Raw genomic sequence first — 13,126 nt, 5'->3', positions numbered from 1 at the left:
GGCTCTATGGTGAAAATGTCTGATGTTCTTGTTCAGTAAGGGGTATTACATACAACAGCAGATATTAATATAAATATATATATACTTCCAATTAAAAAAATAGTATTGTTATACACAAAAGCCTGAACTACTCTAACTCCATTCAGAATATTGAGGAAATTTCAAATCATTTAAATGGGAGTTAAGACTTGTTCTAGCACTACAAACTATTAGACAAATATCTCTACCTCTCAGAATACAAACTTAAAAGTCAGTTTGGCTAACGAGCAGACAGTGTTTGATTTCTACCATCTTACAGCATGGAGAATGGATTTTAAAAAGTTGTCTCATTAAGCATACAGGTCCTCTCATCACAACAGAATCTTGAATGAGAATCAGCATGAATGCCATAGAAATAAAAAACTGAATAAATTAGTTTTTTACTGCACATTAAATTTGTAAAATAAAACTGTTCTTCCAAGTCATTATATAACCAATCTCCATTCCACAGCAGTAATGACACTTCTATATCCATATTCTCCAAGAAATTCAACCAGAAGCAAAGCAGATATTTCAGACTCCAAAAACAGAAAAGAGAAAAATTCAAACACAAATCACCTTTGTACACAGTAGCAAAGTAACACATGCTTATCTACACAAACATTACCATCAGGTTCATCTGAAGTTAACATGAATAGAAAAACTTTTGCAAAATTACAGTATGTACAGTAGGTGAGAACTCTTCACTTAAAAAAATATTATGTGTAAGTCCTGCAGTTTTTAGATGGCATAGCTGGATTCCATCCAAAAGAAGAGTATTTCACACATGGAGCATCACAGAAGAGAATCATTATCACTGCGGGTTGAATTCAGCTTCACTGGAAAAAGTTGCAGATTAATCTTTCACAATAATTTTTCACTGCACAGCTGAACTTTGAATATCAGGCAATACTCTTGTTCTAATTTTTGCAGTCAATCTCTTAAAGTAGTTCTGCACAGTAACTATAAAAAGTTTTTTCAGACAGTTTGGGGACCTTGCTCATACTGTCTAATCTGTGCTGCAATAAACTGAAGCATTCACACATGCATTTTCACTCTCCCTGGAAAAAATATGATTATCTACTATTATCTGAAACTCAGATTTGTGTGGAGTAGCAACATTTTAAGGTTATCATCCATGTGTTTTCAGAACTAAGGACCAAGACTACTTCTTGTAAAGCAAGAATCAATATAACTTTTTTTTTTAAATTAGTAAACAAGTTTTATTTGTAGCCAAATGTTTCAGCTGCATAATGTTTGGATGCTCATTATAGATCATATAACAGCTTATGATATTGCTTTAGATTCTTTGCATTGTTGGCAATATTGGCATATACAGCTTACCTCAAGTATACTTCAAAATGTGCTTGGCCACACTTTATTGCACTTTGTTGAGTTGAAAGAATTCATATGTTCATGTCTGAAGCTTTTCAGAAGACTCAAAGCTTCATTACAGAAAAAATTTCCAATTTCTGATTAGTTCCAAGTGCTAGGGATTTTTATTTATTTTACCCTGCCAACTTAGGTGTCAGTTTAAGGCTCTCAGAATACACAATGCACTTACTGTACAGCTTACACAAACCTTCAGCCTTTTATAAAGGGAGAAGCAGCGTCAGATGTAGTTTTAAGAAGAATTGTGAAAAGAGGAGTTTTATATTAAAGCTACATTTCAAATTTCAGAATTCAGCAGATACAAATGCAGTAAAAAATGTGTTATTTTTCCCATCCACAGGAACATACCTCAAATATTGAATGATACAGCAAACATTTACAGACTTCTTTTAAGCTCTTTAGAGCAAGAACCATCTGACACACTTATCAACTACATTGCTTATCGCTTATATTACACATTCAAACACTGCCCAATAGCAAATGTGAGCTTTCATGAACTATTTGCTTCCCAACACTAACACATGGCTTAGAGCCTAACTTACCTACCAACAACTGGTGAGGTACACTATGTCATCACTGAGCAACTCTTCATTAGATGAGCCACCAGTAAGAACCACCAAAATGTTTCACGCCATCAGTTAAAGTATTCTCCACTGGAGGATCTCTTAGAGAAGTAGTCAGCTGAGGAGAATTTCTTGCCTCTCAAGTGATCTCTTAGAGCAGTATGAAACACTTAAATCTATAAACACCACAATACAGGCATATTGATTAAGCAAATCTTAGTGGAGTGTAGAGTATGTTTCACCCCTAAGCCTTGGACACGTTCCTCAATAGAGAGCTTTTTAAAAAGGTATAAGTTTTGTTTGCAACATGTAAAATATGTAATTATACATTTTCTGCAGAAGGAATAACAATCCAAGACAACCAAGCAGCACAGCTCCCAAGCTTGTCATGTGACTTTTTGAGGCATAGGAGGAAAAAAACTACACTAAATAATATACATACTTTAGGATAATCCAGCTCAAAGAAAGTTTCTAGGTTGTTGATCAGGTTAGGATCCACGCCTTTTAATGGCTTTAGAAGTGAAACACCAGGAAGTTTGCTATATGGCTGTTTGTCCGTGGCTTTCTTATTGAGGTGGAGACGTCTGTAATGAGAAATAGCATATAACTAATAAGCATACTTAAGAAAATATGCTAGAGAAAGCAAATCAAAATACAGTCAGAACTAAGAAAGCTTTGGAGTTAAAATTGCTGCAAAAAGGATTAAATCTAGCTGTTTAAGAAACAGCTATTTTTCTATCCAATAGTTGATGTCAAAGTTGATGTCAACAGCTGATGTCAAAGGCAATGCCTAGAAAAAACCTTAGCATGGCATGTAGTTTACATTCAGCTTTACTTCACTTAATAGATATTTCATATTAATGCATTATACACAATGCGTTTTGAGCAACAGGAATATGACCTTTTTTCAAACTGCAGCAGAGATTTTTCTGCCTTCCTCCACACCATTAAAACCCACAGTATGTGAAAAACAAAGTTCGCACTTGAGAATTTTTTGAAGTTTAATACAAAATTAAAGAAAAGGACAAATATCCAGCACATAACACACCGGTTATACTGTTATATTACAGGAGTACATACATATTCATTAATTTCATTCATTATTCAAACATTATTGTGATTTTAGATGTTTCAGGGATTTTCCTGCTTGGTTTTTAACCTTTGACTTGTCTGCATGCCATCCTATTGATTAGATCAATGTATTTTATTTCTCCTTGTGGTTTTATTCCTTGATAACCAGGGTCAATAAATTCTTATTTTCTTGGTGTTCTAGTTTTGGCTCTATTACCTTGTCCTTCAGATAAAATAGTCCCTGAATGTGGGAAATTAATTACTTTATACCCTTCTCTGAGTTAGTTACATGAAAAAGCATTTTAACATCCCACAGTCTTTATTAGGTTATGGTCCAAAATATAATATATATATTACACTACTATTTATAGAAGCTACTACTATTTATAGAGCCTACATAAACTGAGAGATTATACTACACCAAAAGCAGTTAAAAGTAAGTATATATTGTACCATATCAAAATACCTGTGATTAATAACAGCATGCAAAAGCAAATACATAAATGCAAAAGCCAGTATTATATTGTCATTTATAACACAATATTATAACAAAATAATAATAAAAACCAATTTACTGTAAATAAGGCAAAAAAAGTAAAAGTCTCAGGTGTTTTTTCCTGCATCAAGTTATGCAAAATTTAGAACAAACTGAAACCGCAGGGGAAACAGTTGATCCTACTGATGAATTTGTTAACAACTTCAAGAAAATATTAAGGATCAATTAACTGTAGTATAAAAATCCTGACACCAGGCTGGGTCAGAACCACAAATAAACTTTTACACACAATTTCAAACAGTTTCTGGTATTTCAGCAATGAATCTGAATTGTTTAGGTCTTGAAAAAGTCATTTAAGATCATCAAGTCACACTTTTAACCCAGCACTACCAAGTCCATAACTAAACCATGTCCCTAACTGCCACAACGAAATGTTTTGGTAATAACATCACAACTCACTAAAATGAATGTTTAATCCCATACTCCTGTGTAAATGAACACAAAATTGAATTCTGAAAGACTGATGGGTATTGGAGACTTAAAATTTATGGCTTAAACATCTTCATGAAGGGCTTTTGCTTACATAGTAAAACAGTGTTACAAAAGCTGCAGAGAAGACCCCCACACCCTGAACAGACCTTCTGACTGAAGCCCTGAACTGCTCGCTGGTGGAGATAAGACCCAGTGAACTCAGTCTTCGGAGAGAATACATTCACACAGGAATCAAGCCTAACACCTTCGGAGTGGAGACCGCAGCCCCAGGGCTGTCACCTGCCAAGCCCACACAGACCCTCGCACCAAAGGGCAGGGGAGGAGAGGTTTTGGGTGTGTGTTGGAAAGCCTCTGGTGAGAGGCAGTGACCGCCATCCTCCGCTGGGCAGAGGAGCTCACCTGAGGGGCCCCTTCACCCCGGGAAAAGCTTGTCCCCAGCAGAGGGGGTGTCATGGCCCACCAAAGGCCCCCCCAAATGGGTCCCCAGACCCTGCATCAGAGCACTGCAGATGATGCAACAGACCCTCAGGCTTGCAAGGGATGGTGTCAAACTGGACCCCTGCAAGGGGGGCACCCAGGCATTCCCGCCTGCCCTTCCATTAACCCATGGAATTCTGAACTCTTGGGCGTGTGGCGGTGGCCACAGGGGACCCTCACCACCAAGACCAGATGGAGGGGAGCAAGGAGATGTCATTGGGACCCTCGGATGGGTGACATGCTTCCACCTTCCCCTGTCACTCTCCCCCTGTCCCCTCAAACCCCCCTGCACACCTCTTTTTCTATTTCTTTCTTTCCTCTTCCTTTCTCTTTGCCCCTTTTACTATTACATAAAATACATCAATTTTTTGGTACAACATCTAACCTCCTTTGGTTTTAATCACATTTTTTGGGAATATTTTGAATCTTTCTAGGTCCAATCTCTTTTATTCACAGAGGCTTTGTTTCCTTTGGTTTTCTGTGGTAAACCACATTGTAACAATGGGCCAGTATACAATTGAATTTACAGAAAGAAAATACCTATACACAAGTAACTGAAGGAGAAGTATCTGCAGAAACATAAAATTTGCAAATTAACATATGTATCACATACTGCAATTCTCTACCATGAAGACTAGTCAGATTGAAAGATTATTTTCTTGCAATGTGTTTCTAATGATATCAATTCTCATCTTCACCAAGTAAAATTACAGAACTATGAAGAAGCTCCAGTAAGAAAAGAGATTCCAGTAGATCTCTAGACTTTTTTTTTTCCCCTGAAGTGGGACAGTGCCATTTGATACCTCATCAGCCCCAGCCAGCATGTTTGCCTTTAGGCAGGTTAGCAGGGAGACATCCATGAGCATGTTACAGAAAATAAACAATGGGTTGACCAGAAAGACAGGAGAACAAATCGGATTATGTCCTAGTGCTGGTTTTGAGTTCAGGCCTGGGCTCTTCAGAGGAAAATTGAAATAGTCTTGCTGACCATTTAACTGCCAAGGGATGGTCAGACCAAAGCAAAAAAAAAAAAAAAAACAAAACAAAACAAAACAAAAAGAAAACACAAAAAGAAAAACAAAAAAAAAAACCCAAACAAACAAAAAAACAAAACAAAACAAAACAAAAAAACCAAAAAAAAAAACCAAAAAAAAAAAAAAAAGACAAAAAAAAACCCCCAAAAACAACAAAAAAAAACCCAGTAATTCAGATAGCTAGCCCAGGCAGAAATTTTCCTAGCAATGTTCAAAAACAAAACAGGAAATAAGGCCTTTAGTGCCAATAAAAAGGGAGAGTGTCAAGAATGCAACTTTGACCAGGAGGGTCAAAAGTAGACAATGCAAAGGAGAAAAAAAAAAATACGTGTAGCAATGCATAGAGCTTTGCACAGCAACAAAAGCCTTGACAAACAGGAAATACTATAAGGAAATGTCAGCATACTAAGTTGTGAAGACAGCTCTGAGGCAAGATTGTCGTGAATAAGCATAAAGTGAAAAAACTGCAACCTCTTTCAAGGCAACATATTACAAACCATGCTGATGCAGTATTATGAGGGTGATTGAATTACAGTAAGAGAAGCCTACAGACTGTGCAAGAGAGAGAAACCTTGCAAAACACACAAATAAGATATGCAGCATTATAGCAATCTATTCAGCTCTAAAGCACCATACAGTTTTGACAGCAAGTCGCAAGACTGTCCCTAACATTCTATCTTAACTAAGACTTCAGTTCATGCGCTGTTCATAACACTGTACAAAAGTGGCAGGTTGTCCTTTTGAAAGCACTGAGGTAAAGTAACTATGGTGCTCTTTTAGAGTCCATGTACCAAACAGCAAATTAACAGTAAACCAGATCATTTTACACTGGGGACTATTTGTGAAGTGGCATATTCTGAGAAAGAATTAAATTGAAAACCTACCAGAGAAACAGACCAACCATTAAAAAAAGTTACAGTATTGAAATTCAGGTTAACATGTAACATGCAAGTCAAAATAAGAGACTAAATTTAAGGATCATTAACACTGCTGATGGAAGTACATTTTAAGCGAATCTGCTACAGTATATGTACCAAAGTCTCCAAAGAGAGGTAAGATGAAGCTGGTGTTTTTGAGTACTAACTTGTGCTTATGTTGGTTCAGTTTACTCAGACATGTTGTGATCACAACGGTCTTAATTTCTATATTACTCTGCATGCCTAACACATACAGTTCAAAATTATAAAGTTAAGCAATATTTTCTCAAAGGTTCATACTGTGTATAGGCTAATATATGTTATTTTGCATTGCTATTCAAAGCAGTCAAAACCACCAACCTTTGAACTCTGAGACAGATGCTGGCAGAACAGTGTTTGTACGCACTTTCAGATAACATGTGTGAACGTAGCCAGGTTATATTTAAGCAGTTTGGCACTCACATTTATTAAATTAATAGGCCTGCAGTTCCTAGGTAGTGAAACTCAGTTTTTTTTTAATGCAGTCTGGTACTGGCATACATAGATGAGGAAAAAAAAAGAAAAAGCAGGTATATGGGAATCATGTCAAGAGCTGTAGTTTCACTATCCAGCATCATGGAAAAAACACCTGAAAAATCTTCTCTAACTTGGTTGCTTATCATGATAATAAGTAATCCACAGAAGCACCTGTACCCTAGGTTTCCTCTCAGCAGAGGGGAAAAAAGTCTCCAGAGACAAAATCCCAACAAGTTACCACTGTTCAGAAGGAGTTCTTGCTAATCTGTACCAAATTATGAAACCAAAAAAAAAAAAAAAGAAAAAAAGAAAAAAAAAAAAAAAAAGAAAACACTTCCTCTCCCCAGCTCATTAATAGAAGCATATTATCATAGAGTGACTTGGGTTGTAAAGGACCTTAGAGGCCATTTAGTTCCAATGCTCTGTCATGGACAGGGACACTTTCCACTAGATTAGGTGGCCCACAGCCCTGCTCAACCTGGCCTTGAACATTTCCAGCAATGGGGCATCCACAGCTTCTCTGGGCAACCTGTTCCAGTGCCTCACCACCCTCACAGTAAAGAATGACTTCCCAATATCTTATCTAACCTACTCTACCAGTTTGAAGCCACTCCCTCTTATCACTACATGACCTTGTAAAAAGTCCCTCGCTATCTCTCTTCTAGCACAACCAAAAACCTTGCTACAGTAGACAAGCTGCTGGGTCTCTCAGACATACACATTTTAAACACAGCTGAAAAAACCTTAACAATTCTTGTTCTCTCATGTCAACCTTCCCTCAGTAGACAGTTTAACTAAAGAACTATCCTGTTAGAGGGAGGTAAGTAAATCTTGATGAGAAATTTCTAATAGATACTTAAATATTGCCAGACGGCAAAACAAGATGCAGAAAGCACTCATGACATTCCTTGAAGACTGTGGTTTCACAGACCATCAAGCTAAGGTAGCAGATCGCTACTTCTGAAAGGGACTTATTTTCCTGCTTCCGTTTCTGAATTTTTAGTGATCTGAAACATCTCACTCCGGTCTTTGTGGAGTGTTGGTCTTCTATGGAATACAGGGCATAAGGTCTCATCCTAAACAGGAATAAGAAAATGTGAGATTATTCTCCTTTTGGTAACAGAAAGGTAAAAAGGATGAGCTCCTCATATCTTCTTCACTTCACACATTATATATAAAATGAAATATACCTATCTATATAACTATATATTTAACCATGTAAATATAATTAAAACACTCCCAAAAGTTGGTACCTTTATCCACAAAAAAAAAAAAAAAAATTCTACTGGTATACCACTATACCACACTAGTCAGTACATTAAATACAAATGAAGAAGACTGGAGGATTTCAAAAAGTATTACAGACAACCCCTAAATTCATGAAAGTGTTAACAGCATCATTGCTTCACCAAGACCAATACTAGCAGACATAAAATCCTACCCTTAATGTAATACTACAATGTAATAGTATAAACTTCCACATAAGAACTCATAGCTAACAAAAAAGTTCCAGTACCTCACAGCAGTAACTTTTTATACAATCATCTGATCCTTTTAAAATTAAGTAGCCAAGAATCCTTTTTATACAGAAATAGGACTTCTATATGTAAAATAATGTATGCAGAATAATGTCCTTGGGACAACTGATTATAGGATCAGAACACAAATAGTTTCTCCTATATCCTTCCAGTTGCAAAGAATGATAAGAGAAGAAACATCACAGGAAGATCAAGCAGAATATAATATCTAGCTCTGTAACTGGTGTCATCAGCAGAAATTTGAGTTTCTTGATCCATGGTTGGTTTACGTGATACTACAGATGGGGTATACCTGTCTCAAAGAGGGGGAAAGGATTTTTGTATAGGTATTATCACAGCTCATTGTAGGAGCTTTAAACTAATTTAAAGGGGAAGGGATAAATATTAGGCATGGTAGAAATAAGCTTGGGGACAGCCTGTCAGTGTTTAAGGGACAGATTGCTAGTGAGGTCCATCAGCTGGCCATCTCAGTGGAGGCAGGTGATTGAGATCTACATTGCAGCAAAGACAAGAGAGTTACTGATGTCCTAGAAACAATGGAAGTGTTTGAAAACTGCCACAACCCTCCAAAAAAAGGTGGCAGGATTAATTGTCCAGCTGAAGTGTATCTACACCAATGCATGCAGCATAGGCCACAAACAGGAGGAGCTGGAAGCCATTGTGCAGCTGGAAAACTGTGACATAGCTATCACCACGGAAGCATGGTGCAACAACTCAAGTGCTACAATGGATGGCTATAACCCCTTCACAAGGGATATGCAGGGAAAGAGAGATGGTGGGGTAGCCAGTATGTTAAGGACTGCTTTGGTTGTCTAGAGTTTAATGATGGTGATGATAGAGTTAAGTGTTTACGGGCATCAATCAAGGTAATAGGCCAAAAAGGCAGAAACCCTGGTGGGAGTTAGTTATAGACCACCCAACCAGGAAAAAGACAGATAAAATGTTTTACAAGCAGCTGGGAGAAGTCTCAAAATCATTAGCCCTTTTTCTCATGGGGACTTCAATTTAACAGATGTCTGCTGGGAATACAATACAGCAAAGAAGAAACAGTCTAGGAGGTTCCTGGAGTGTGTAGAAGATACCAACGGCATAAGGAAGTTGAGTGAGCCTGTTAGGGGGGGGCCCCACTGGACTTTTGTTTGTGATCTGAGGACTGGTGGATGCTGGATGATTGGAGGCTGTCTGTGGCTCAGCAATCACAAAATGATGGAGTTTCTAATTCTTGGAAAAGTAGGAAGGATCAGCAGAGATGCCACCTAGGACTTCCAGCAGGCAGACGTCGGCCTGTTTAGGATTGTTCAACAGAGTACCTTGGGAGTCTAGCCTCACATTCAAGAAGGAAATCCTAAAGGCACAGCCAGCAGGCTATCCCCATGTGACAAAAGACAAGGCAGAGAAGAGGAGTGATCTGGCTAAAGGAGGAGCTTTGAGTGGAACTCAGGATGAAAAGGAGAGTTTATGACTTTTGAAAGACAATGCGGGTCGCTCTGGTGTCACTAAGTTATGGAAAGAGAAAACTAGATGGGCCAAAACACAACTAGAACTTGATCTTGCTATGGCCAAAGAAGACAATAAAAACATATACACAAACACATTAGCAACAAGAGGAGAGCTGAGGAGAACCTCCATCCTTTACTGGATGCAGAGGGAAACACTGAGAAATTATATGGAAAGGCTCAGATACTATCTTCTTTGTTTCAGTCTCTAATAGTGAGACCAGTTGTGCTTCAGGTAACAAGGTCCCTGAGTGGAAAGAATGGAACAGGGAGCAGAATGAAGGCCCCATAACTTGGGACAAATGGGACCTGCTACACCACTTAGACATACAAGTGTCTGGGGCCAGATGGAATCCACACAAGGTTACTGAGGGAGCTCACAGAAGTGCACACCGAGCCTCTTTCGACCACCTGCGGTCCTGGCTAATGAGTGAAACTCCAGTTTACTGGAGGGTACCCCACATGACAACCATCTGCAAGACGGATTGGAAGGAACTAACTACATGCCTGTCTCAGTGCTGGGGAAGGTTCTGATGTAGATCATCTTGAGTGTCATATGGTATGTACAGGACAACCTTGGGATCAGCATAGGTTTAGGAAAGGCAGGTCCTGTTTGACCAACCTGATCACCTTCTGTGACAAGGTGACCCACTTCTTAGATGAGGGAAGGGCAATAGGTGTTGTCTACCTTGACTCAGTAAGGCCACTGACACCATCTCCCACAGCATTCTCCTGGAAAAAAACTGGCTTCCCATGTCTTGGACAAATGCACTCTTTGCTGGGTAAACAACTGGTTGGATGGCCAGGCCAGAGAATGGTGGGGAATGCAGTTAAGTCCAATTAAGTGTCCAGTCAGCAGTGGTATGTGGTAAACACATTTCTCTCTCTCTCAGAATTTTTCATAGAGGTGCACAGAGAGAAAGAAAGAGAAAACAATTTCTATTTCTGCTTCTTGTTTTTTCCTATGTGGAATGTGCTTGGAGAATTGTTTACCTGGGGTGATTGCTTGATTGGATTGTTTGAGCCTGGTGGCCAATCAGATCCACCTGTGTCTGGACTCTTGAGAACAGGGTCACAAGTTCTTAGTTGGTCAGATATGGTAGTTAGAAAAGTAGGTATATAGTTTTAGTATCATCCTTGATATAGCATATTAATATATTATGGTATAGTTATAATAAAGAAATCATTCAGCCTTCTGAACTGATGTTGGACATCATCATTTCTTCTCACTGGGTTCACCTGCATTTTACAATAGTGGTGTTCCCCAGGAGTCAGTATTGGATTCAGTCCTGTATAATATCTCTACCAATGGTCAGGATGAGGGGATTGAGTGTCCTGTCAGTAAATTTGCAGATGACACCAAGCTGATATGCTGCAGGGCTCTGCAGAGGGATCTGGACAGCCTGGATTGATTGGCCAAAGACAACTGTATGAGGTTAAACAAGGCCAAGTGCCAGGTCCTGCACCTGGGTCACAACAACCCTGTGCAGAGCTGCAGGCTAGAAATCAGCCCAGAGGTAAAGGACCTGGGACTGCTGGTTGACAGTGGCTGAACATGAGCCAGCAGTGTGTCCATGGTGGCCAAGAAGGCCAGTGGCATCCTGGCCCATACCAGCAGTAGTGTGGCCAACAGGACCCAGGACAGTGATTGTCCTCCTGTACAGCAGTGAGGCTGTGCCATGAGTGCTGTATTCAGTTTTGGGTCCCTCACTACAAGAAGAACACTGAGGTGCTGGAGTGTGTCCAGAGAAGGGCAAAGCAGCAGGGAAGGACTTGGAACACAAGTCTGATGAGAAGAGACTGAGGGAGCTGAGGGTGCTCATCCTGGAGAAAAGGAGACTTAGAGGTGACTTTATCATTCTCTACAACTCCCTGAAAGGAGATCATAGTGACATGAGGGTGAGTGTCTGGTCCCAGTAACAAGCGACAAGACAAGAGGAAGGGCCTCAAGTTGCAGCACTGGGGGAAGTTTAGGTTGAATATTAGGAAAAATTTTGTCACCAAAAGGCTTAGCAAGTATTGGAACAGGCCGTCCAAGGAAGTGGCGGAGTTACCAAACCTAGAGATAGTTAAAAGGTGTGTAGATATTGCACTTATGGACACAGTTTAGTGGTGAATATGGCAGTGTTCGGTTAACAGCTGGACTTGATGATCTTGGAGAGCTTTTCCAACCTAAACTATTCTATGACTCTATATGCTGCTATGTTTCCTATGTGAATAATATTTTTATATGTATAATATTATGTAATAAATATATATGCATATAATTACATTTTGTATAATAAATACATATGTGCAGGTTTTTGTCTGCATGTGAAGGTGGGAGGGATGGGGCAAAAGCAACCATTGTCATAGCTCTAGTAGATCCCATCAGGAAGCAAAACCTGGAGGCAGAGAAACACAAGAGGACTCTGCAATGATACAAGTAAGGCTGAATAACATACTATTACCAATATCTACTTCTTATACTTCTCTGTACAGAATTAAGCCCACAGAAATACTACTACTGCATTACTGTGGAGGCCTACTACACTATTACTTTTATGGACCTCATACACATCAGAAAGCTTTGAAATCTGAAAGACCGATCAAACAGAAAACCCAGAATCACCTGTGGCCACTGGTCTCTTAGTAAACTGAAAGAATTATTCTTAAAGCAAGAATTAAACACCTTGGTCTTGTTTTAAACTTTTCTTCCCCTTGAGAGGAGCTTTATAATATAGCTGAACCTGTTTAACTGCAAGCTACTGCTCAGAGGCACTCCCGTTTTCCCTCTTTCTCTTCTTTTTTTGGGATGTCCTGTGGTGACGTTTGTCTGATCCCACAGTGAACTAGCTGAGATTCATAAACCACCACATAACTACTACTCAACATATAATGTTAGAATATCATCAGTTCAACCTAGCAAGCTTGAAAGGAGGCAGGAAGATAATCATGCAGCTTCACTGGCAGCAAAGGTCCCCCAGTAATCCTTCTGCTGTGCTGCCATCAATACCAGCCAAGCAAGACATCATGCCAGTATTGATGCACATACAATCCTGTTTCAAATCACTCACCCAACTGAAAGTTAAATATAGATTTTGTTTTCTTCCACTTCAGATTGTCTTCTGCCAAAT

At 39.0% G+C, this 13,126-nt stretch overlaps 1 protein-coding gene across 5 annotated transcripts in view; it reads right to left on the bottom strand.

Moving 5' to 3' along the window:
- UGCG (UDP-glucose ceramide glucosyltransferase) overlaps positions 1-13,126 on the bottom strand; it is a 44,198-nt gene that overhangs the window by 16,447 nt on the left and 14,625 nt on the right. For all 5 annotated transcript variants that reach the window (XR_008428475.1, XR_008428476.1, XM_053931549.1 and 2 more), the window contains exon 2: positions 2,416-2,557. Coding sequence is in view for 3 of the 5 variants with exons in the window: in XM_053931549.1 (XP_053787524.1) it covers positions 2,416-2,557 (142 nt within the window). In the remaining 2 variants the exon portion in view is untranslated. The remainder of the gene's footprint in view (positions 1-2,415; positions 2,558-13,126) is intronic.

Source organism: Vidua chalybeata, chromosome Z (assembly GCF_026979565.1).
Source record: "Vidua chalybeata isolate OUT-0048 chromosome Z, bVidCha1 merged haplotype, whole genome shotgun sequence".
In the NCBI taxonomy this organism is placed as follows: Eukaryota; Metazoa; Chordata; class Aves; order Passeriformes; family Viduidae; genus Vidua; species Vidua chalybeata.
Note: the sequence above shows the minus strand (reverse complement) of the source record. Positions and strands in the feature narration are given on the sequence as shown.